Genomic DNA, 24,494 nt, shown 5'->3' with positions numbered 1-24,494 from the left:
CAGTAGGGTTGACAGATAAGGGGAAAGGCAGGCTGCACGAAAGCAGATGACAGTCTAAAATGATGCCTGTATCGTAGCGCTGTGCAAAAACGCAGGTGGGGCTCGGTTAGCAGACGCAGTCCAGCCTTTGCAGCGTGGAGCTCTGGGCAGGCTAATGGACTGTACCCTCTCATTCAGGTGAGCAACAAGATAAATCACCTGGAGCAGTGAGTGCCAAGCCATGCTCCAAGGCACACATAGCATAACTCTAAGACTGGAACTAAYAGGTGGACAGAGCCAGACAGCTGGAGAAGGTCAAAGATGCTCAGCTGCATGCCTGCGCTCTCCTGCTTTGCTTTCTGTACAGGCTGGGGGTCTGCAAGAGCAACTGGAGGTGCATGCGGAAAGGAGTCCCTGTTAGAAGAGGCCTCATGTGCCTGAGAAGCACATGAATGTCACTCAGGGCCCCCCTGTCCCAAGCTCCAGGACAAGGGAGACTTGGCCCTTTCTGCTGCAGAAACCATTGCTCCCTCCAAGCGGATACTTCAGGARACTTCTAAAAGGCAGAAATAGTGAAGATCAGGGCATGTAGAAGTGACAGCAGCATCTGGGCTCTCAGTCTGCCAAATCTGCATCTCCCACCACCCGTTAGAAACATTTCCCAGTCAGCCAGACATCAGCTGGGACCTCTCGCACCATGAGGAATCTCCATTTCCAATTGGCAAATGATTTCCCTGTGGCTTCACAACACCCCAATCCAAACTGAAGAAAAGAAAGGGCAGAAATGCTGGAGGTGGACAGGTCCTCTTAACTCCCACTAACAGCTGATAATTCCCACTTCACATCTTGCCTGATGAGATCCCATTTTTTTTGTTGACAGGAAGAAGGACGGCAGAGCCCAACCTGGCCCCTCACAAAAGCAAACATTTCTAAATCGTCCCCGGTTCCTCGAGGTGGTACTTAAGGATCAATAACGAATGGGCTTAGCTAATCTTCCTCTGACACAGGTTTAACTAGACACATAAACCTTGTGGACAGGCTGCTATTTCAAAATAATGTATTTGAGGATATTAGAGTACTGCTGTTTCTCAATATACTCCTCCAAAAATGTCAGGCTAAAATACCAGCTGAAATCTCCTTCTAGAGGTTTCTGTGCAGAAAGGGCCCTGCTGTCTTCACCCTACCTTATGATAAATTGCAAACCCACACATTTTTTATCACAAGCAACAGCTTTATTTCACCTGTTCCCAATAGCTGTTTGCTTTCAGAGCTGAGTGTGATCAAATAAATCTCAAATCTTCTATTTTACTCACAGCTATTCCCCTCTCTTGGTCTTTATTTCTACTATAGAGACCATAAGGTGTTTCCAGTAAGAACATGGCCCTAGCTCCTGTTAGCAGTTCATGCCTGATGGCTTGTATATGTGCCAAGACTCTTYGCATTTCACAGCAGAGCAGATATGCTGTCAACTTTTTACATTTAAAATGCACAGGCCTAACTCACAACGGCACTGCGGTCTTGTGCTGGATGTAAAAATGGAACAACATAGTGGTAGGTCAGGCCCAGGGGCCCCAGCTCATCTGAGTTTCACATCTCATTGAAGGCTCAATCATTCAAGCACTCATCATTAAGCATAAGGCTTCTGGCTTTGCAACACCACAGAGCGTCATGCTGCAGAGTGTTTGCAGGACTGGTGTGAAATGCTCCTTATTTCATCTGCCTTTAGAGTGGAAGTAGGAATAAGTCAAGTAGTAGGAGGAAGTGATTAAAGAGGCAAAGAAAGACACATTCCCCAAAATCCCTTAGGATAAAATTTAAAGAAGAAAAGAGAAAGCAGGCTCTGGGGTGAATTATTGTCTTTCAGGAGATGCTCTGTCATTATAACAGCATATGTCACAACGAGCTGACAAAGAGGATCATTATTGTTTAGAGATATTTGGATACAAAATTTCTTTGACAAGACAAACCTGATTAAATATTTGCCTGCTCTAGGATTAAGACAAAACCATGAACAATCTTAAACAGATTAAAAAAAAACAGTTAAAAAAACCGATGTCATTCTAAACCAAGTACACATTCCTTATGAAGAACAGAAACTATTGATTCAGGCACAGATTGATTACATGAGCTTCATCACTGCTTTGGAGAGGGAAGGGGAGCTAATGAGGAACATATGGAAACGTATAAATTATTTAGAGTATCCAGGAAGACAGGACAAATGATCATCTGTATTTCTGAAACTGCTCATTTCAGCTTGCAGCCACTTTGGAGCATAGATCTTGCATGGCCAGTGCTTTCTGCAACAAAACACTCAAACATATATGGAGCAAAGCTACAGAGGGCAGGATTCATGCAAACCACAACACTCAGAACACGTCAGGAAAAAAGAACTTGCTGGCTCTGCTGCTGTTCCTGGCTCCTGCCAGCCCCTCTCACCTGGGGGTCCTRTGGACTCAGTCTCTTCTGCTCAGACGGTGACTGCATCTCAGCAGTGTTTCTTCTCCTGCATGTGACCCTTTACGTGCAGAAGATGTGCTGAAAGTCTCTAACATTTGGGCGATTCTAATAGTAAAATTGTGGTAGTTAAAATGACCTAAACAAGGCACCATTTGCAAGGAGAAATACAGGTGCACAAGTCCCTCCTGAGGCACCTCAGCAAGAGCAAAGAAACGCCCGGGCACTGATTTTGCTCCTGACTCTACCAAAGCCTGCCTAGTGCAACTGTTTGGGGTGCTTGGCCTCTCTGTGGTTTTGCTTGCCATCTGTAAAACACGGATAATCTTTCCAGGGTAATTAAGAAGATAAATGCATTAAAAGTTATAAGGCAGTCTGATATTGCAGTAATGGGAGCTGTAAGAGTACCTAAAATAGATCCATTTTGGACAGCACCTAAAGAACATACTCCTAAGTTCTGAGTCTCAGAATTGGTCTTCCTAATGCTGGTTATTTTGGGACATAAAAGCATTAATTCTAGCTTGCTGTAAAAAATGACATTTCAAATATGCATCATCATCTTCTACTCTGCCTTACCTTCATTAACTAAAGTGGCATATGCTGTACAGTTTATGTAGTATACTTTGCAGCCACAAATCTGAACTATAGCTAGAGCTATCTTCTCTTTAAGTAACTGTTCAAAGCTGCAAATATTTTTAATCCATTAAAAAAAACTCACATGCTTACAAAAGTGCGTGTTTATTATGCAAGGACTGTATCATTACCTCCGACAGTTACATAACCTTTTATAAGTGTAGGATCTATGATCACACACAAAAAACACATGAAACAGAGACATGGTACACATTTTGGGATCTGCATGTTCAGAATTACATTGACACACTTTATAATTTCTTTCTAAACTCTTCTTCTTTTTTTTTTTTTTTTTTAAAAAACTTCTCATCTATAGAAATGGTCCAAAGTCTACTGTGTACAGTATCTTCACGGGTATAACATACGCTGTGGAACTGGGCAACTCAGGTGACTTGTTACAAGGGACAGTGTAATCAAGGAGCCCTGTAACACAGTTTTGCCATTGCTAGGAACAGGCCATCAGCTTTGTATAGAATTTGCAAGGTCTCAGGACTCAGGCTTGCTCTTTCTGAACTTCTCTGGACCTGCCTACAGCTTTGTTTCACTTGGTTTAGCACTAAAAGCATTCACCTAATTGAACAAGTGCCTATGGCTAATATATTTATCTCTGTATGATACCATATGGTTTTATGCTTCTAATAATGTAATATAGAGAAATAATAGCCTGGGTCGGCAACAGAGACCTTGGGAAGTGGAGACATGGGCTGTAATGTAGAGGAGTACAGGCATGGGATGAGAAGATGGGGAACAGGCTTGGCACTCATGACTCCATGGCTAAAAACAACTCAGCAATGCTCAGTTAAAGAAATGCAGATATAGAGCACTACAAAACCGGTTTTAGGGGTTAAAAAAATAAATAAATAAAAAAAAAAATAAAAGATAGTATCTAACATGCATAAAAGCCACCAAATGCAGTACATTCATGTCTACCATGGAATTGCAGACCTGTGAAGAAAAAGCAAGGGTAAAAGTATGTTAGCAAACATATAAAAATGACCACAAGTGGATATTAGAGCAAGGAAGAAGAATCCACCAACATGAACATCATATTCCTTCTGACAAAGGATTCCAGATGCTGGCAACTCACCATAACAAAACCATTACCAACACTGGAATGAAACCACTGACCTTAAGAACCAGAGGAACAGTGGAAGGGTGAGCATAACACCAGGAAAAGGAATCAGACTAGTTGTATGTGTAACAAACCTAACTGTATTATTATTCTTTTCTATAATAATTAGATCTGGATTAATAATGATTAGACCATTAAGATTTCAATTATCCTAACAATAAATTCTTGACTTTGTATCTTAACTTGACCTTCTGGTGTGCTTCCTCTTTGCCCATAAAACAAGATTTTAAGCTTAATAGGAATTTCCTCTGTTAAGGTTTCTAGTTCAGATAGATTTCTCTTCTATTTACTGCTGTTGTCTCACATAGATAGTGACCTAAGTTAAGCAGCTGGTGGGTTTCAGCCAACATCTTAAAAATCTAAAGTCATCATCACAACAACCTCCGCATAGACRATTTGAGCCATATAATCAAAAAGTGACAAGCCTGTAAGCCTCAGGAGGTACGTGCAATTACCACTCCAAACAACCTGGTATGTTTTGAATGCATGAAGAAAACCACTGCTTGCCCTGAAGTGGCAAAATTAAAGGCTCAGCAAATTGTCCTGGACCTCCTGCTGCTACCTCACTGTTAAGAGCAGGAGCACAAAGTCTTTCAGCCCCGGACGTGGAAGGTAGGCAAGCACTATGACATTTACAAATAGCTTGAGGAGTATTTCCTTGCTCTACCCCAAAGTTCCCACACCAGTTCAGGCTAATTTGCTGCGYCTCAGCTGGTGATCTGTGAAATAAAGATGGGGTAATATTGCCACACAATGGGAGAATAAACACTTAAGTACGAGAAGAACACAGTCACAACAGCCATCACTAAGACAGAAGTRGAGGGTGCTGATCTTCATGGAGGTGTACAAAGACTGTTCTCTTTAATAATCACAAGAAATAACTACAGGAGGACCTAGAAATCATTCATCAAGCTCTAATTTATCTAAACTAACTGCAGTTCACATAACCCATAAACCTAATCACAAAAAAAAGGCAGCAGGGAAAACTGATGCAGCTTTCTGGGTATAAATTAAAAAGCAATTTCCAAACCCTCTGATGCTCTCTTAACAGACAGTGTTCATCTGCTACACACCAGTCAGGTATAAATCAAGAAACACGAGAAGGAAGGTCAAAGTTGTCCCGCACACAACGCAGAGGATGCTTCCTTCATTGGCCTCCTCTGAGCAGAATGCCTTTGAACAGGACACCAAGACAGATCCCAAAGCATATTCAGTCCTTCCTTCTCCCAGGTAGTGGGGCATAAGTATTGTTTTTGAAGGATCAACTTCAATTTTATAAAGCTACAAATGACATCATCCTCTGCTTTACTTTTTGTCTAAATATTGCCGGTTAGGGAGTCAGCTGCTGGACTATAAAACCTACAACCTCAYTATTGGTGCATATAAATGGCTTTTGCTCAAGTGTTAATGCAGGACCACTGGACTTTCTAGAGCTGACATTTTTAATGATTCTGTTTTCCCCACAYTTTTTCATTGACCACTACAAAAATCCACACTCTGCCTCTTGCTTTGTCAAATTGTTTGTTGACAAAGTTACCTGCTCTTTAGGGAATTTCAATGTGTCAGACATCAGGCTAAGTAAACTCAATAACCGATCTGAGAATAGCTACTCCAATTCTTCTAGGCTTTTCTGTACAATAGATTTTAGAGTTAAATTTCAAAATTTTGAAATCTAGAGAATAGATGCACCCCATAGCAAACCAACATTTGCAAAGTGTTTTAAAGATGGAAAATGCCAACTATAAAACTTCGGTATTTAAGAGCAAAAAAAAACGAGAATCCACAAGAAATAAACATATTCTTCTTCACCACTTAACGGAATAGTGAGAAACAAACAGAGGTGTAAAAATCAGCTATCATGTGTACACAGTAATTTACTCCAACAAAAACATCTATTCCCCAGTAGACCACAGTCATTTGTGAAGCAAACTGCAGTAACCTTGCAGGATCTGTTGCAATCTAYTGAGTCAGTGATCTGCAAACCAAAGCATACAAAGTCACAGCGTCCTGGACATGCTGCATTGCTGTATCTCCTCTAGTGTACCCTTATCTCATGCTCCACTGAGTAGATAACTCATTCCTTCTCCAGGTGGAACTCCTCAGCTCTTCCCTTCCTATGGCATACTCCAGGTTAAGCAGAACAACTTCCCCCTCCAAACCGTATTTCACTTGCAATTTTGGGAACCCAGGGCAGTGCTCTGCATTTCCCTTCCTGTTCAATACTGCTCTATGAAGAAACACACAGTGTGCTGAGACAGGCTGGAGTGCAGTACCTTGATCCAGCTGAATTCTGAATTGCAGCTCCCCTTCCCGGAGGCTGTAACTAGGGATGTACAGCAGTTATGAAGCTATCTTTAAATTAAAGTCAAGTTAATTTTAGCTTTAGAAGAAAAGCACTTAGAGGAAAAGGATTTCAAAGAGCTAGCTTTAGAAGAAAAGCACTTAGAGGAAAAGGATTTCAAAGAGAAATAGTCTACCCATGTGTCCAGCAGATCTAAAGGTTTTACCAGTCCTCCATGGTAAGTCTGGTCCCTCCAGACACTCCAGCACAACAATGTAGGCAGCTCTTTCGCCTCCTGCCAGGTTTGGGGGATTTTCTTTTACTTTTTACAATCCATCTCCTACCACAATGAGCTGTGCTTTAAGACATTTTCTTTTCCATCCTTCTTGTTCTCCCTTTGAGCGTTCCTATTAACCTATCTCGTAAAGAAACTTTTAAGTAGGACTACATACAGACACAGTGACAGAAACTGTGGAGAAGGGAAGGGCTGCCATGCTGTAACAGCATTATAGGAAGAAAAGAGCACAGCACTGCCAGTCAATGCATTGGAGATGCTACAGCCTTGTTAGCATCTCCYTTTCCCCACTCACTCCCAGCAAGTGAGCCTTTGAAATAACCTGTGTTCAATTCCTTGCTTGGTCTCAGATTTCCTGTAAGCTTAGGCAAGTCCTTGATTTTCTCTGTCTGTCCCCTCTAAAACATAATTTTCCTGCCTCTTAGGAGCACTGTAGGCATCAACACATTCTGGATGGGCAATATCAAAAAGCCATTCAGGTCCTCTAGACAGAAAAAAAGAATAATTGGCTCTTTACATAAGCATTTRCCTGGTAGAATAAAAGGGGTGAGTCACAAGCAGAGACATTGATCCTACTGCTTCCCCTCCTTTCTCCCCCACAACATCACGCACTAAAGTCATATCTACCTCCTGAAGATGAATTCAGCTCAGCCAAAGCCTCATCCTCTTCCTCATAGCTGCATGAATAGGATGCCACAGCTTCAAAATAAAAGGTAATCCAAACTATTTGGATCTGGTGACACATAACACAGTCATGTACTAACAGAAGATGCAGAAATTCACATTCATCCAGTCCCCTGGGTGCCAAAACTTGGCATTTTGCAGCTCAACTAACTTGACAGGCTTCACAGGGGGCTCTTCCAATTTGCATGAGGATAAATAAAACATAACTTAGGGAGAAATATCCTGTCTTCTGCCACACAGTCAATTTATTACATGACAGAAATTTTTAGAAAGGCTATCTTTTTAAGGACTAAAAAAGAGATAAGGTGATGGAGGATGAAGGCTGCAGGATCAAGTACTATTAARCATCAGAAACATAATTGGGTCTACACGTTCAGCAGAAGCTCTCTGAAAGAGATACTGCAGAGTGCAATCCTCCAGCAGAGCTCTACTCTATGGCCAGGATTCCTCTTAAGAAATGCTATTAACACAAGGAGTGCAAAAGCCTTGTTTCATAGCCTAGGTCTACWTATTTTCTGTGCACAACTACCACAGACACTCCAATCAGAGAGGTTTACTGCACATCAGGAACAGCTTCAGCCTCTGGTCACTGTTTTTCTCATCTGCCTCCTCACTGACACCTTTGATAGGCATCTCCTATCCTGAGCACTCTCCTCCAACAGCAAATGTGATAGTGATGGAAAAACAGCCAAAAATCCATTTTACACCTGCATCAACTATGAACAGAGCCATGTTTGATGCCTTATGTAGAGCAAACTCCTACGCAGAGCCAAACATCACAGCAACAGCCTGTGTCATGTACAGCATCTTCAGCAGACACTAAACAGCCTTCCAGAGTTACTGATCCCTGYAGAGCCTGACCCTGCACACTACTCTGGGACCAGGGCTCCTGTAAGAGCCCTGTGGTGACCAAAGCCAGATGACATYGCATCAGCCACCCCATCCGGGACAGTTAAATGTACCAAGACCACTGAAGAGATATCACTGCCATCTTCCTCCACACTGCACAACGTGGTGCCTGACRTATGAGGACACACCTTGGAGCATGCAAAACACTGTCTCTTGAACACATTATAAAGCATTGGTATCCTTAAACAAGACTGACAGCTTTGGAGGCAAAGCTCTGCAAAGCCAACTATCCAGGGATGCACGGCCTTGAACCAGGCAAATAGTTCCGGTTGGTTTACAGCTCGATGCTATGTTCTTATTAGCTCCAAGAGCAGTACACAGCTGATCAAGCCAGCACACCACATCCTTAAGTACAGAAAAGATGCTGCAACTCCTGCATTTTCTTCTGAGGCACCACAAAGATCCTGCAACAATGAAATGAATAAGACAAAAACACACAGCTACTGACATGACTCCCATCATAACCTTACGTTTCTTATGCTTTTCTTCCATGTACTGTCACRTACCTCTTTAATCTGGCTTGCCAAAGTCAACCAGAAAGCCACTAAAGACTTAGAATTATTCTGCTCACATACTGCCTTTGTCTATTTTGATGGGATAAGAAGATATATGGAATGGATCTGATGTGAACTATCAAATATAATGTTTTTTAATCAGTCAGGGAAATATCATACCTGACGCAAACTCAATCTGCCCTCAAAAAGTAATCCTCCCATAGAGTTCTTGAAATATGCTCTTTGATTCATTTCAGAGTAAACTATCAACACTAAAACAGGCTGGAAACAGGATTATAGATGGCAAAGTGCCAGGTTATATCAGAATTAAAAATCCAGAGTGAGTTATATACACATATACACAACATAAAACAATACAACATAAAAACTCAACATAAAAAAAGAGTTTGAGGGTTTTTTCTTTGGTAGATCCATCAGAACAGCCCAATCTCTAATAGTCACACCTACAGACTTTCTATATAGACTTGATTCAGCTCCCATAAGTTCACTTGGAAGTTCCCATAGCTTCTGATGAGGTTTGGCTTGAAAAATGAATATGCTGGAAAATGATCCCAGCACCTTTCCTGAGTAGCTAAGATGGACAAGCTCTCTTTGAAACTCAACCCTGCCTTGTGCCAGCTCTGACTTGGATCAGATGAAAACAACATATACGACACAAATCAGCTATCCCTAGGTGGAATAAATTAATCCAGTCATAAAACAAGGCCTAGAAACAAAGTGGGAATAATCTGGATAAAGCTTTATATAGGTCTTGCAGGCTTGTTCTGCTTGACTTAACGCTACCTCCATAGGGCCCTATCCCTGGACCACGCACCCTTACAAAATGCTAGAAAAGTGGACCTTATTAGAATGCCACTGAAGTAGCAAAAGGCCTGATTAGCACTATCATACTTGCTTTACCATCACAGGACTTGAACCCTGCACCACCCTCTGTCAGGCAGCAGGAGCTGAAATTTCCCTGAGCATTTTACATAGCAAGTATCTGTGGCTCACCCTCAGAGCCAAGTCCTGGGAATGAAGGAGCAGGTCTGGGGTACTCACAGAGGCTCTCCCCAAAATGCAGCGCAGTACATGCTGCCTGGGTCCCATTCCAGTTCCACCAGGGACACCAGAGAGAACTGGGTTTCCTTAGAAATGGAGCTGTTTAGCAAAAGAGCTTGAGAGCTAACCTACGAGACCTCCAGGCACAACGGACTGCACAAAGCAGAAACGAAGATCAAAAGACATGTCTTCCTGAAGGTTAAAGGAAGAAGGAGCTCTCTCTTACCTAGGCCCTGGTTCTGCTGTTCCCACTCGATGGTATCTGGAACCTGATATGACACTCCAGCCAGCTGTGCCGCAGGGTTCTCCAGACCAGCTAGGGGCTCTTGGGAGGTCTCATCCGGAAGCGTGAAACCCGGCAGCTCAGTGTCACCCTCCATGCTTTCATCCATTGAGTCTATGTCTTTGTCCTCCTCATCCTCTTCCTCCTCTTCTTCCTCCTCCTCTTCTTCATCCTCTTCCTCTTCTTCACCCTCTGGCCAAGGAGACACAAAAGCAACATAAGGAAAAATCCCACAAAACAGAAGGTTCACATGTCTGTGCCAGGGAGCACTGAGACAGCCAGCTAACACCACCTCTCCAAAGGAGGCTAACTGAACAAATCTGTACCTGCTTTCTGACACAAGAGACACCCAAAGGGGTTCATTCAGAACCATTCACCACTGTCTGAAGTCACTAAATAACAACAAAGTGCTGTCTTAAGGCTGTCAAATGCATCAATGGTGAACAGAAGTGCATGTGTTCATATGTGTTGCTCACGTATCTGCACATGCGTAACTTCAGTGCTCCCTGCTCAGCTATTTTCTGCTTAAGTGAGAGCTATTTCTGAGCTGTAAGACAAGAAGTTAGTTCTATTTTTAACAGTTATTAGGCCTTTCACAGTTCTGAAAAGGATGCTGCTTCCCAGCCCAATTAGACTGACGTGGTCCCTCCTCCATAAAGAGTGTCTCACTTTGATACACGCTGGCAGATGAGCTCTTGGGTGTGGGAGAATAACAATGACAGTAGTGATCCTCAGCAGGTATAAACTGGCACTCCTGTGACAACTGATTTATACCAAAGATATGACCAAAGAAGATTTAACATGGTATTGGGAAAGAAGACAGCACAGCCAACACTTCACATGGCAGCAGATGGATGCGATGCTGATGAATTCTCCGTTAGAAAAGCATCCTTCTTATTCCAAAGACCACAAAGCTGGCTGCAGTGTTAACATCCAGAGACATAATCACTTAAACCACAATTAATTGCTAGAACCTAAAACAGCTACTCAATAATGAGAACATAAGAATGACCACATTGGATCAAACCAAAGGCTCTTTTACTTCACATCTGATTTCTGACCATGGTTAGCAGCAGCTGCTGAAGAAAGAGTATTAGAACAAGACATGCATACAAACCAATCTTCCCACAGCCCTCACGGCTTTTAGTTATCAGCTTCTCAAAGACTTCCTGAGCCAGCTGTAATGTTCAAACCATTCTGTCTGATATATAAAAATAATATCTGAAATAACGACAAGCCTTGAAATTCCGATGGTTATTTTTGCAAGCCAAAAAACTAAAACATAGAATTTATACACTTCATCTAATTTACACAAAACTCCATTCAACCATTTAAAAAAAATCTACCTCCTAATGTACTCAGACTGGGAGAGCCCATCATCCTGCATCTGAGGATCTGGTTTAGCTAGACAGCCTGAGAGCACGATAAAAACTAAAGATCCAGCTAAATCCACGTTGGTTATTTGGATATTCCTCTATTTCTGTCAGTTTACTTTGTATAYGTTACAGACACGTCAATAAGATGGGAGCAGCTCAGAGAAGACACCTCAGAGGATGCATGCATCACACCTATGGCAAATAAAGCAAGCCACATCTTAGAAATTGCGTGGTTATCCTCTTGGCCACTTTACTCTTCTCCCTCCCACTACAGGATACTGCATTTCTTTAATTTTAATTCAAGCAAGTATTTGCTTTAAAATATTGCATATTTTTTCCATCTCACCAGACAAGGCAATTCCACTCTACTGCCTTTCAGTTTTAGCCATGCACTTTAGACAAATGAGCTGCTATTTGGGTTTAGTTGCAGCATCCTGCTATAGCTTGCCTTTCAGCAGCTGAGAAGCAATCTCCCCTGCAAACAATCATACTGCACACAGCATCTAATAGAGCTTACAGGGACACAGTTAGCCCCTTAAATTCCCATTATGCTTTATAGGCAGTGTCTGCACCCATCCTTTCAAATCTACATAAAAATTTTTCTTATCAAACTGTATGTGTTCATGCAAAATACACGGCCTCTGTAAACCTGAGAATGGCACCTGGAGAGTGCTTGCAGGAAGCCCACAAAGACTAGGTAAAGCAGGTCTTCTCCCTCTGCTGGGAGCAACACAGCTATAAACCAAAGATTTCTAAACTTTAATAGCAAAGACAATAAACAACKAACAAACAAGAAGAGGAGCCTGAATAAACTTTCCCCTAGACAGACTGCGTGAAAAAGCAACCCAGAGGAAACAGCAATCAGAGTTTACACGTGAAAAAACAAGTTTGCGACAAGCGGTTTCACAAGCCTCTTGTGRTTTTAGCAAGCCAAACCGGAGACTCCTGACACGGAACTAGTTTTGACAAAGCGGACAGCCAGTGGATACCTCCAAACTCTAGAAGGCAGCCAGGCTGAACACCCTAATGAAAAGCATCCAGACACGCTTATCGCATTGGAAAATCGCCAAGCTGCATCAATCATCGCGCAGCCACAGCACGTAGACCAGAATCACGCAGCCCTTACAGCACAGTCACTGTAAGGGCAAGGATGGCTTTTGACCCTGGTCTCTTGACCCTCTATCTATTCACACGTTCAAAAGCAGCTTTTTAACCCTCTCCCCCATCATTCAAACAGCTTCCCTTACTGCACGATCTGGAGGCAGAGCAGTGCAGAGCACCACTTGGTGGACACAAGGTGGAAGTTACGCTTCCCAAAAACCACAAAATTCACAACCACTGGATTTCCAGGCAGAAGCCTGGCAGAGCYGGACTGCCTGTGCAGACCGACCTGGGAGTCTGCCGGGATGGACAGCAAGGTAAGCACCATGTGGCCCAACCTCAAGCCTAAGGTTTGTGCCTTGCAGTAGGATGCTTTTACAAAATTTCATTTCCCTTGCTAAATTGGCACTGGTTGACCCTTCAGAAGCTTCAGCACCAGTGTCAAAAAAGAGACACAGGAGGGACTGAAAGCTGCAGGGATGGAGACCACAAAGCCCAGAACACCAACACAACTGGATTTTCTCATGTTTGCAGCCCTCTGTAAATTATTTTGCACAGCACACATATGTTAAGTGTTATTTAAGTTTTGGCAAAGGTTCATCTTACAAAAGAAGATAAACATACAATGAAACGCTAGTGCCTCACAGTCAAGGTCATGGTCTCCAGCCAAAAAAAAAAAAAAAAAAAAAAGGCAAGTTTGCAGTTTTCTCCTCCACAGATATGAATTTACCCAAACCAGGCACTCTCCTAGAGAGCAGCCATATAAGTATTTCTGAAACTCTGACAACAGTCCCAAGCACCACCTTGCCCTCTGAAGCAAACACAAACATAACATGGGCAACGGTACTCAATTTCTGCTGCATGCTGTCCTTACTCTATAGATCTTCTGAGTGCTGCCTCCCAGCATGTACAGTTATCTTATTGACATGCACCAAATTCTAATCCTTACTTGTGGTGTGTAATGTGGACCTAGCAAGTCCCTGTAGAGATGGCATCCTACTCCCCCCCCACCTTCCTGTAACACCAGGAGAYTTTAGCACTGCGACACTTACAAACCAAGCAGGCACTCACATTTACAACTATGGTAAGGTCAATGCATGAGTAGCTGCAGTAACAGTTCTCCTCTCCAAGAGTAAGAAATTCAAAATCTGGATCTTTGACAGACCAAAAATGTGCTGGATTCTGTAAAGTGAGCTCTGCTCTTCCTTTATTTAAGCAGGAAGGGGGAAAAAAAATCAAGAAACTTAAAACCTCCCTGCTGTGACAGCAGTACAGGCTAAGAAAGATGTAAGCAGCATAAATCCCCTCCAAAAAATAAGATTCTTACTTCACATGTCACAAAGACCTTAGTTTAAAAGGACTTAACACAACCTTTTAACAGGCATTCAAATCTTCAGATTTATAGAAGCTATAGAAGGGCACTAAGAAATGGAGTCCGAGATAAAATAACAACAAAGATTTTCAGCAGAGTTTTCGAGGCTTCCCAACTTTATTAATAGTCACCAGAAACTGCAATGGCTGAGTCTTATCATGGGGCCCTGGGCTGATCCATTAGCAACACTGCTGCAATGACGGCATGGGATTTGCTATTTCAGTATAGCAAAAAACTCCCCATGCTTGCTTCAAGAAAAGCTTTTTACTACAAAAATGTAAGTACCCATGACAATCTTTGGGGCACAGCAGAGAGAAATGAGACCACCTCATATCTTCCTGAAGTGTTTCCCTGACCCAGTACAAGCCTGCARTCAGCAGTCTGTGAAGCAGCTGGGGAACAGCCAGCATCCCACGTTCACYGCAGGGAGCCCCAGCCCATGCTCRCTGCGGGGAGAKGGTGAAGGCTCTCACAAATCAGCAGCAAAGATGGACTTTCACCATATGGACCATCCATTGAAAAGGGATCATAAGGTCAGTTTTTCCTCCTGCCACTTCTAAGTGGCATCAGCCCATTCTCCACAGATGGTTTTAGGCCAGCTTCACATTTTTATAAGGACTTCACACAGCTGCAGAAACCCATGCTCACTCCAAACAGAATGAAATCTGAATTAACAGTAGTGTCATTAGCACTGTGTGGTGGCTGTAAGCGCAAGCTGTGGGTGAGCAGTAATAGCAAGACACTAGGCATCGTGTCYGCATGGACAGCCCAGACCTCTGGGTAGTGGAGATGTGGCCTTCAGGAACATGCTACAGTTTGACTGCAAAGGTACTGAAGAAAGTTTTCTTGGTACAGGGCTATATAACAAGCCAGAACTAAATCCACTGTTACCACAACCCCACTGAAGTCAACGGAGTTACACGGGGGCAGAAAGGTGGGCCCTCTGTTTTCAGTTAATGTGACCTCCAATGCAGAAGGGTATTTCTATTTTTGGACATTTTCCATTTACATTTGCTAACATTTTTACTCGTCAGAAGATTTAAGAAATCATCATTTATCAGGTTAAAGCAGAAGAGAAATTCCTTGCTACACTCTGAGCAGCAATAATCCTTCATTAGAAGATTAAAGATTTATTTATAGTCACAAAGTAAATTCAAATAAACTAAGAAAAAACACACCAAAAAAAAATACACACAAAAAAAAATGCTGCAGGACAAACCTTGAGTTCTCATTCTTTATCCTTTCCCTCCCCACCTTCCCCACCACCAAATTCAAGGGATAATGATGTCTAGACAGTAATGCAAAGCATCATGTTATAGTAGTCCCTTGAACTGTGATTTTATATAGCACCTAGCTCTGCAGGATCTGAACACCTAAGAGCATTTGATGAGCAACAGGTAAGTTGTGATTAATCAGTAGCCAATGCTAATTGATTTCCAGTGGTGAGCACGCTGTGTGCTTGACTTCAAGGAGGTGCAGCATGCCATGTTCCACTCTTGTACAAGCACCAAGCAAAGCCTCCTGCAAACTGAAGTGACCACTGCACAGAGATAAAAACACAGATCTAGTACATCCCAGAATTGTTGGGGTTGGAAGGGACYTCCGGAAAGCACCTRCTCCAACCCCCATATCCAAGYGTGGTCAGCTAGAGCAGGCTGCCCAGGACTACATCCAGTTGGGTTTTTAAATGTCTCCAAGGATGGAGACTCTACAATCTTTATCAGCAACCTGTTCCACTGCTCAGTCACCCTCATGGCAAAGCAGCGTTCTCTTGTTTTCATATGGACTTCCTGTGTTTCATTTTGTGCCCATTGCCTATCAATCTATCACTGGCTATAGCTGAGAAGAATCTAGCTTCATGCTTGTGACACCCTCCCACTACATATATATAAACATTAATAARCCTCCAGCCTTCTCTTCTCCAGAAGCAAGTAGTTCAAGCTCTCTTGACCTCTGATCATATGACCTGCTCCAGTCCCTTAATCATYTCTGTGGCCCTTCAGTGGACTCACTGCAGTATGCCCATGCCTCTTTACYRCCCAGAACTGGACACTGTACTCCAGAAGTGGTCTCATCAGTGCCGAGCAGAGGAAAAGGATCAYCTCCTTCAATCTGCTGGTAATACTGCTCTTAAAGTAGCCTGCAATACCATTGGTGGTCTTTGCCACAAGGGTGCTTTGCTGGCCCATGTTCAACTTGATGTTGACCAGAAGCCCCTCTGCAAAGCAGGTCYCCATCTGGGTAGCCCCCAACCTATACTGGTACTTGGGGTTATTCTTCCCCAGGACAGGACTTTGTTGAACTTCCTCTACCCGTTTCTGCAGCCTGTCAAGGTCTCTTGGAACAGCAGCACAGCCCTCTGGTATATCAGTCACTCCTCCCAGTTTTGTCTCATCTGCAAGCTTGCTGAAGGTGTGTTCAGTCCTGTCATCCAGATCATTAATGACAATGCTAAACAGTACTGGCCCTAATATCAACTGCTGGGGGATGCTGCTAGTGATTGGCCTCTGGCTGGACTTCGTGCCTCTGATCACAACCCTCTGAGCCCAGCAGTTCAGCCAGTTTTCAGTCTACTTCAGTGACCACTTATCTAGCCCCTACTTCTCCAGCTTGTCTGTGAGGGTATTACGGGAGACTGCGTCAAAAGACTTACTAAAAATCAAGGTAGACAACATCCACTGCTCTCCTCTCATCCACCAAGCCAGTCACCTCATCACAGAAGGCTATTAGGTTGGCTAAGCATCATTTCCCCTCTGTAAAACCATACCAACTTCTCTCAATAACCTTCTTGTCTTTCACATGTCTGGAAATGTTATCCAAGATTAGTTGCCCCATCAYCTTACCAGGGATCAAGCTGAAGCTGACTGGCCTGTAGTTTCCTGAATCCTTCTGCTTGCCCTTCTTGAAGATAGGAACATCATGGACTTGTGTACATCTAGTTTAAGTGCTCTCTAATCTGATCCTCCTCCACTGAGGGTAAGCCTTCCTCCAGGCTTTCCCTCTGGTCTCACGGGCATTCCTGAAGGTCAGGCCTACTAGAGGCAAAGCTCGCATTCAGTACCTCTGTCTTTTTGGTATCTTTTGTCACTAGGGCTCCTGCCTCATTTAGTAGCAGGCCCACATTCTCCCTAGTCCTCCTTTTGCAGCTTATGTACTTACAGAAATTTTCATGTTGCCTTTCATATCCCTTGACAGTTTCAACTTCAGCTGGGCTTTAGCTCTCCTATCATYATCCTCGCATGCTTGGGCAATATCTCTATATTCCTCCTGGGTCACTTTTCCCTGCTTCCTCTTCTTGTATGCTTCCTGCACAGTGTGCCAGGGAATGGAGAATGTCACAGAGCTCAGGCCACCTGCACTGCRAGCTAGGGAGCACAGACACATACACCAACTGAAATGCTGTGTTTCAAGTGCTGGKTGGCTGAAACACCAGGGGACATGGTGTCTGCTTTGGTCTGTGCGGCAGCTCTGCAGACACCAACCCCACCACTTGAGGCAAAACACAGCGTCATTGCTTTGGGCAATGCTGTTGTCAAAGCTACTGCTCTTCCCTCCATTTACAGTCTTGCTGCACCACAGAGCAATGGGACTCAGGTGTCAAGTCAGCCACAGACAAGATTCTGGCTGAGCCAGCCAAGCTGGCAGTCCTGGATAGAGCAAGCTACAGGAACAGTCAAGCATCACTAGTTTGTACCCCACCACAGCACTTCTGTAGCACAAGGATGATAGTGACATGAAATCAGTCCCACCCTCTCCTAAGGATGCTGCACCAGGGTTCAGAAACTAGCATCCATTCTCATGTGGGCCAGCCTTTAAAAAGGCAGTTTTTCACCTCTGTGCATACTGAGGCAGTCACAGGAAAAAGGCAGTYGGGGCAGGCTAAAGTGCTTTATCCCAGAACACCACACACCTCTCAGACTGTAGTTTATCTCCTTCTACCCTCATCTACTTCACACACCAAGTGCAGCATGGGGGGGTCATGTCTGTGTGCACATCAATATAGGTAGCAGAGGCATGAAAATAAGGATAGGATTAAGGATAAGGGTTCTAGGACTCCCTTCTCTTGACAGAAGGTCTTTGCCAACTGTTTCCTCCCAGTGCAATTCCAGTGTTGTCAGCATGGCCATTTTCTGTATTGCTTTTACTATCAGAGCTGCTTGTGAAGAGAGGAAGGCCTTTCTAGGACCAGTCTCTTCTATTATTAATCTGTTTCTTCCACATGACTTACTCAGTAATGTCACCAGCTGACATTTCCAAAATGCTGCCAAGAGTAATTGCTTGTGACAGAATCCAGCTTGGAAGGAGATGGCTGATAGGAAAGTAGATTGGAGCCTATCTTGCCCAGACAGCTTTCTGGCAGTGAGCAAGCCAAGTATCATACCATGTTAGGCAGACTTACCTTCTGCTCCCTGTGCTAGTTTGAGTAAGTAAGTCATCCAGGGTAGGACTGCCTTAGTGGTCATTTAACCCAGCTATACTCATGTAAAGCTTCTAGGATCTGTACATATAGTCATAAATGCTTTGCTCTAGATCAGGAGCCAGACACACATGGCCTTTCACAGGAGGTATTCAGCATCTGACCTGCCACACAGATGGAGGAAAGGGAGGACTGGAAATAACTCATCAGTTGGATAGGGTTGAGAACAATTAACCAGCGCTCACTTAATATATCCCCATARGATCATCCAACCGTTTAATGTGACCATCATCTAAAAAAGCACCRAGTACAGTACTGCCTACCACTACCAGTTTCAGAAGAATAAGTTARAAGTCCAAAGCTTTCCTGTAGCAAAGGGGGAAAATTCTTGCTGTCTAGGACAGGGAAAATACTCTTGACAGCAGAGCTGAAGTTTGTTTTTTCTCTCGAGATTCAAGAAGTCTTTAGTCTACTTGCCAAAAAAAGAAAAACTTTATAGAAATTACTCTCCAGTAGAGGGCTCTGAAACATTAACAAAACAGTAAAAATAGATATTTGGATTCTGATCCTAACCTACTCCCTCCACTAAATCTGAGGGGATTCACACTTGGTTTTTCAATTCTGGCTCATCTCTGATCACAAGGGATCAGACACACTGAAGAGCTTTTGAAAAAGGCAAAAATACTCCAGCAGGGACACATGGGTCTGCTTCAACAGAGATCAGAAACACTCATTCTGAAGAGATGCATTTCCAGCAGCATTTACCAAATTGCTTTCACACGGATCCAGGCTGAAAAAGACAGTATAAAGCAATAGATTTAGCAATGCAAGGCTATTTGTTGGGGGAGCGAGGTCGAAGAGGGGCAAAGTTTAGAATAGGGTAGCAAATATTGTATTGACTGTAGCAAGTTAGCTCACTGGTTTTCTGCAGAACAGCTCTTCTAACCTGAGGTCCACAGTTGAACTTGGCAATACAAAGTAAATATGAGAAGAGATGATTTWTCAAAACCAGTTAAATTCAGGCAGATTCTAATGCCATAATATGACCTGTAAGGGAATAGGGCAGAGGAAGGTAATGAAGGCAGATGCACATTTTTTTTTTTCCTCAAAGTGCTTTCACATGTTTAAAACCCCTATCAGGTTCCCACAGCCCTTCTCTATCACTGAAAAACAGATATAAACAATCYGAGATTGCTAATTCCATTTTCTCCCACAAAAGAGCTGTTTGATGATGTCTCTCCAGGAATATCTAGTTTTTTCTTTTTCAGGAAGTCTGGTTGAACTAACAGCCCAGGAGTTGAGAAAACATTTAAGTCTCATTTTCCACTGGAGCCCACTAGCACAGATTCTTTGTAATTAGATTAAGTGGTGGACCTGTTATCATGGGCAACAGTCTCCATGGTACCAAGGTCAGCCTGAGTCCTATCAGATGCCAGAAGGGAAAATGAGTGCAAACCTATCCAGTTCATTTCTAGTTAGAGCTCATACTTCATAAATCCTTGATCCTACTCTTACAGTCTTTATTGCCCTTTACAAAGGGTATTGCTTCTCCCAGGCAGTAATTTCACAGAGAAGTCCATGCTGGCCTGTCATTGCTCCCACGTGGTCTGGAGAGTTGATGTTAGCCAGGAAGAAACACACTGAGACCTCCTCCCCACTATATAGGGGCAGCTTTTTAATAAAAACACCACTCATCTGGTAAGAATTACAAGCAAAAAGCCAGTGCTCCAGAGGCTTCAGAAAGACCTAAACCAGTTTGCAGCATGGTTTACCCTACTCCCAATGCCCAAGGCTCCCCAGAGAAGCCAAGAGCTATGCTCTCCCCCATACACTGGGGGACTCCAGACATCGCAGAAGGCTCTTCACAGAGCCTTCAGATGGTACTGCCACATCCCTGCTTATCTGAATTCCTCCATCTCCTAGAGAAAGGTGGAAGGATTAAAAGAGTTTACATTAAAAATCACCAACACTCCCATTACCCTTCAACAGCAACTGCAGGGGTTCTGCTTTGTTTAAGCTAGAAGCTAGGCACAGAAAAGCTACAACATCAAAACAGTAGTTAAGTGAACTAGTTTTTGGATGAAATAGACATCATTTAAAGATGCAAGAATAGTCCGGTCAGAACAGCAACCAGAGCATGCCAGACTAAGAAGAGCTATTTAATCTGTTGGAGGCCCAATGGTGGAAACTAAGATCAAGTGTTTAAACAAACTCGGAAAGAACTTCCAATAACCTCAAGAAGTTCTTCTTTCCACAGAACAGAAGAGCTGTGCTGCTCACCTCTGCCTGAATTCCCACACAACTGGGACAGACAGCGCAACAATGCTTTTAACAGCTCCTGGCAGTTCTTACAGCAGCTGCTGTTCAAGACTGTAAAGAACATCAGATATCGTATTTGAGATGGGGAGTCCTAGAGTGCATCTTGTTTGCTTGGCATACTCACTTTAGAATTAAACTGAATACAAGTTTCTTCTCATCAGAGCTGCTAGCACATCTGCTGCAGAGCAAAACAGCTGAAGCACATTCTGCTCCCCTTCACAGCAAGGCTGAGCTCAGCCCACTGCTGCATACAGTGGTTTTCTGGCTCTTCTTAGCTATCCTTTAATTAGTCTCACATTCTCTCCTAGCACTTTACCTAGGAGTCCTCAAACCATTAGAAGCTTGATCATCTTCTATCCTCCTCAACTCGCACATGTACTGCCTGAAGCAAAACAAGTTGCCACCAAATTAGCAGCCAAGTCATTGTCTTTAGTCAARTATTTTGGAAAAAGACAAAGGCTTGGCTTTATTGCAATGTTCAGTTACACAGCTTCTTCCARTTCCTTTTCACTGGGAAGTTCCCAGGACAGGGACTTGCTACAAGGGAGCAAAACCAGGGATGTACTAACATCTGCTATAAAAAACAGAGCTCAAGCAGTATCAAAGGGATGGCAGCAGCAAAGCAATAGAAAGTACATACCAAGAACATTTAACAGTTTATTCATTTTGCATGTGCTCTATTTTAAACCCTCTCATTCCTGCCAATTCATCTGATATCTAAAGAGCTCAGGAGCAATTACAGTATTGGACTAGTTAACTATACTGGGTTAATGTCTTTTTGTTTACACCTCTGCAACCTCATTTAAATCTTCAATGGRGTTGTAGAGATTTAATGAGGCAAATCTTCATCCATACAATCAGGATCAAAATAGCAATCACACTCAGAGCCCTGATTTTCAGTAATATATACTCAATGCTGGAAAAAGCAGACATAGCTGAATGTGAACTAGTCAGTGCTTGCATGTTACTGCGAGTTTTGTTTTAGGGACACATAAAACAGAGCAGAACCATTAGTCTGCAGAGGTACCAATGCACAAAAAGACTCTTYTCTTCAAGCTATCTCAAGTCTTCTTTCCTTAAGGAGAGACTGCTGTAGGAGATTTAAGTTCAACCGGCTCAAAAGCAGGAGAGGCCACAGATGGRCCTCCTTGTCACTTTAACACACCATTCTGGGCAGCTTTCATTAGATCAAGAGAAAAGGAGTTCATATTGCAGCCTATCCCATCAGTGGATCAGAAAAATCCCTACAGTASAGCAGCAAGGACCAGAATTTGTTCTTTCCTCTATCTCCCAAATCAGCACAAGTTTCTAAACCCCAAGTTAATGCTGAAAGGGGCAAACCARGGCTTACTTAGCTGCAGTATGTGGATAACACTGAGCTTCCATTGCTTCTTCCTGACAAGCTTGGACACAAACAGGGCAGTAAGCGGGCGTCCAACCACTGAAGGGCTTCTGTAACTAGTGTGTTGAAACAGGTACACCAACAAGCTGTTCTTACTGCTGCATCCAGGCAGCCTGGGAAGGTAACCCAGCCCTGACACCCGGTCTGCATTTCAAAGAGGTAGACCTTAGCATTGTTCAGTGAAGGCAGAGGTATCTTCCTATTCTCTGCTCTACACACCTCACTCAATCATCACATCCAACCTCCAGCTGCATAAATTGGGTTTTTGCTGTCCAGGCAGGATGGTCTCACACAGAGAGCCAAACCCCAAATATGCACTGACAAATACAGACCCAACCTCACCAACAGCCACAGGCAATGGTGCTACAAGCTGTTCATGTTGATTTGGTTTTTGACCCAAGCTGTGATGTTTGAGGCTAAGCATCACCACCAGCAGGAGGCTAGTTCTGTACCAACAGATGCTTTAAGATTAGCACTTAAGAACGTGACCTTCCAAGGTCCGCATAAAAACATATGCTAATCTACCTTCTACTTATCCTCAGCGTGCCCTGGACTGCACCCTGTATGAAAGACAGTGGTAGAAGTTGCTTGAGCAATAGCTGAAGAGAGACAGAGGCTCCTGTACTGTCTACTAGGTTTCTACCAAGGACACCACTGGGATCTTGCAGAAGGGATGCGAGAGAGGCTGTGTTGCATTTCAGGAAGTCGTATCTACCAAATCCAGGCATGCYAAAGGAACACAGCCATCTCTGACCATACCTGCTACAGATTATTTTATGGCAAAGGAATCCCTTTTCTAAGAGGAACATGATTATTTTTAACATAGTCCTTTYAAAGAACAGATTAAGAGACTCATATGATGGTGCTCAACAGGCAAACTGCACTAGATTATATAYGTTTGGACCCCCAGAAGCTCTACAGAGAAAGCTGTAGTGTTAAACAAGTTTGCTAAAGAGACAACTAAATTCTGGACATGAACAATATACTTGTCCCAGACAAGTGAGCCTAGTCCTCTGCTATGTCCTGCCCCCATGTTCTATAATCCCTTTATAGGATTTCTCTGGCTAGGAAGGGCAAGTTAAACCAGCCTCATTACAGAGYCAATGTGGGAAGATATTCAAGTTACCCAGCTACTCTCTCCAGAGTCCACTAGAGATGAAGATAAGCTTGTCTAAAGAAAGATTCAAAGCATCTCATGTTTGTTTGTGCAATTTGATTTTTTTTTTTTTAAAGAACAGTTTTGCATCCAAGCAGGGCAGGTAAATATACTGATGCAATTAACTGCAGGCAGTCTGGCACAGATGGTCCCCAGGAAACACAGCTAGCTGAACAGCAGGAGTTTGTATTTAATGATGAGCCAGGCCTTCAGTGAGGCAAGACAGCAAGCCCCAAGCAAAGCAGTGGAGACCAGCTGATGCCCCTCAGCTCCCTGCATTTCCCTCACTGGTCAGTAAAGTAGAACCTCCCTACAGAGAAGCAGGATTAGACTCCACAGTCTGCCCACAACACCACAAGATCTGACCTGGCATCCCCCAAGAGTTTGGGTACCCTGGACTGGAGCTTAGTATAGCCTTTATAAAGAGCTTCCTCATAGGAAAGCTCTCAAGCATCTTGTCTCTGGCAGTATCTAGACATTTTTGGCAGAACCTAGTGCTCAATTCCTCTATAACTTTTTTTTTTTGGGGGGGGGGGCAGGCAGAAAAATGACAACTTGACTTTCAAAGGTCATTCCTGTGGGTAAGGTACCCCCAACTGCCATTAGGCAGAGAAAGCTATTAGAAAGCAGAGTTGCTCTTCTAAAGCTTCCTTTGCGCTTAATTGGGGGCAGTAACATCTGCAGGCAGAAAACTTGTCCCCAAGCAGTATTTGCCCTATTTTATAAGATGTGGATTGGTGCCACTGGCAATTCCTCACACTTGGGAAGATTCTGGCTCCCCATACTCAAAAGTTCAAGTTGATCGGAAGAGATATAGGTCACAAGAGCTGTTGCCAGAAAACAAGAGCCAGTTGCCAGAAGCCACACTGCATACCAGAGTGCCACAGTCCTTGGATAACAGACACCTGCARAGCAATACACCAGAGCCAAGAGACCCACAGCCTTCCAGCTAAGACTCATCATTAAGAAAACCTGCTCCTCACTACAGCATACCTGCTCTTTAAGGAGCTTAGGGCACATTCAGGACCAGAAGAGACAGGCYTGGGGTTACAGAAGAGAATTACATAGGAACTCTAAAAAAAGTTAGAGTGCTCTTATGGCAGAGCAGAACAGGTCTTTTAAATCTCTATGCAGAAAGCCTCATT

General features: G+C 43.4%; 1 protein-coding gene across 3 annotated transcripts in view; it reads right to left on the bottom strand.

Annotated features, from left to right (window-relative positions):
- ARMH4 (armadillo like helical domain containing 4) overlaps window positions 1-24,494 on the bottom strand; it is a 67,399-nt gene that overhangs the window by 35,302 nt on the left and 7,603 nt on the right. For all 3 annotated transcript variants that reach the window (XM_085315082.1, XM_085315083.1, XM_085315084.1), the window contains exon 5: window positions 10,150-10,398. In XM_085315082.1, coding sequence (XP_085171208.1) covers window positions 10,150-10,398 — 249 coding nt within the window. The remainder of the gene's footprint in view (window positions 1-10,149; window positions 10,399-24,494) is intronic.

Source organism: Rhea americana, unplaced genomic scaffold (genome assembly GCF_003343005.1).
Source record: "Rhea americana isolate MKP2758 unplaced genomic scaffold, rheAme1 scaffold_42, whole genome shotgun sequence".
Taxonomy (NCBI): Eukaryota; Metazoa; Chordata; class Aves; order Rheiformes; family Rheidae; genus Rhea; species Rhea americana.
This window is presented reverse-complemented; position numbering and strand designations above follow the sequence as displayed.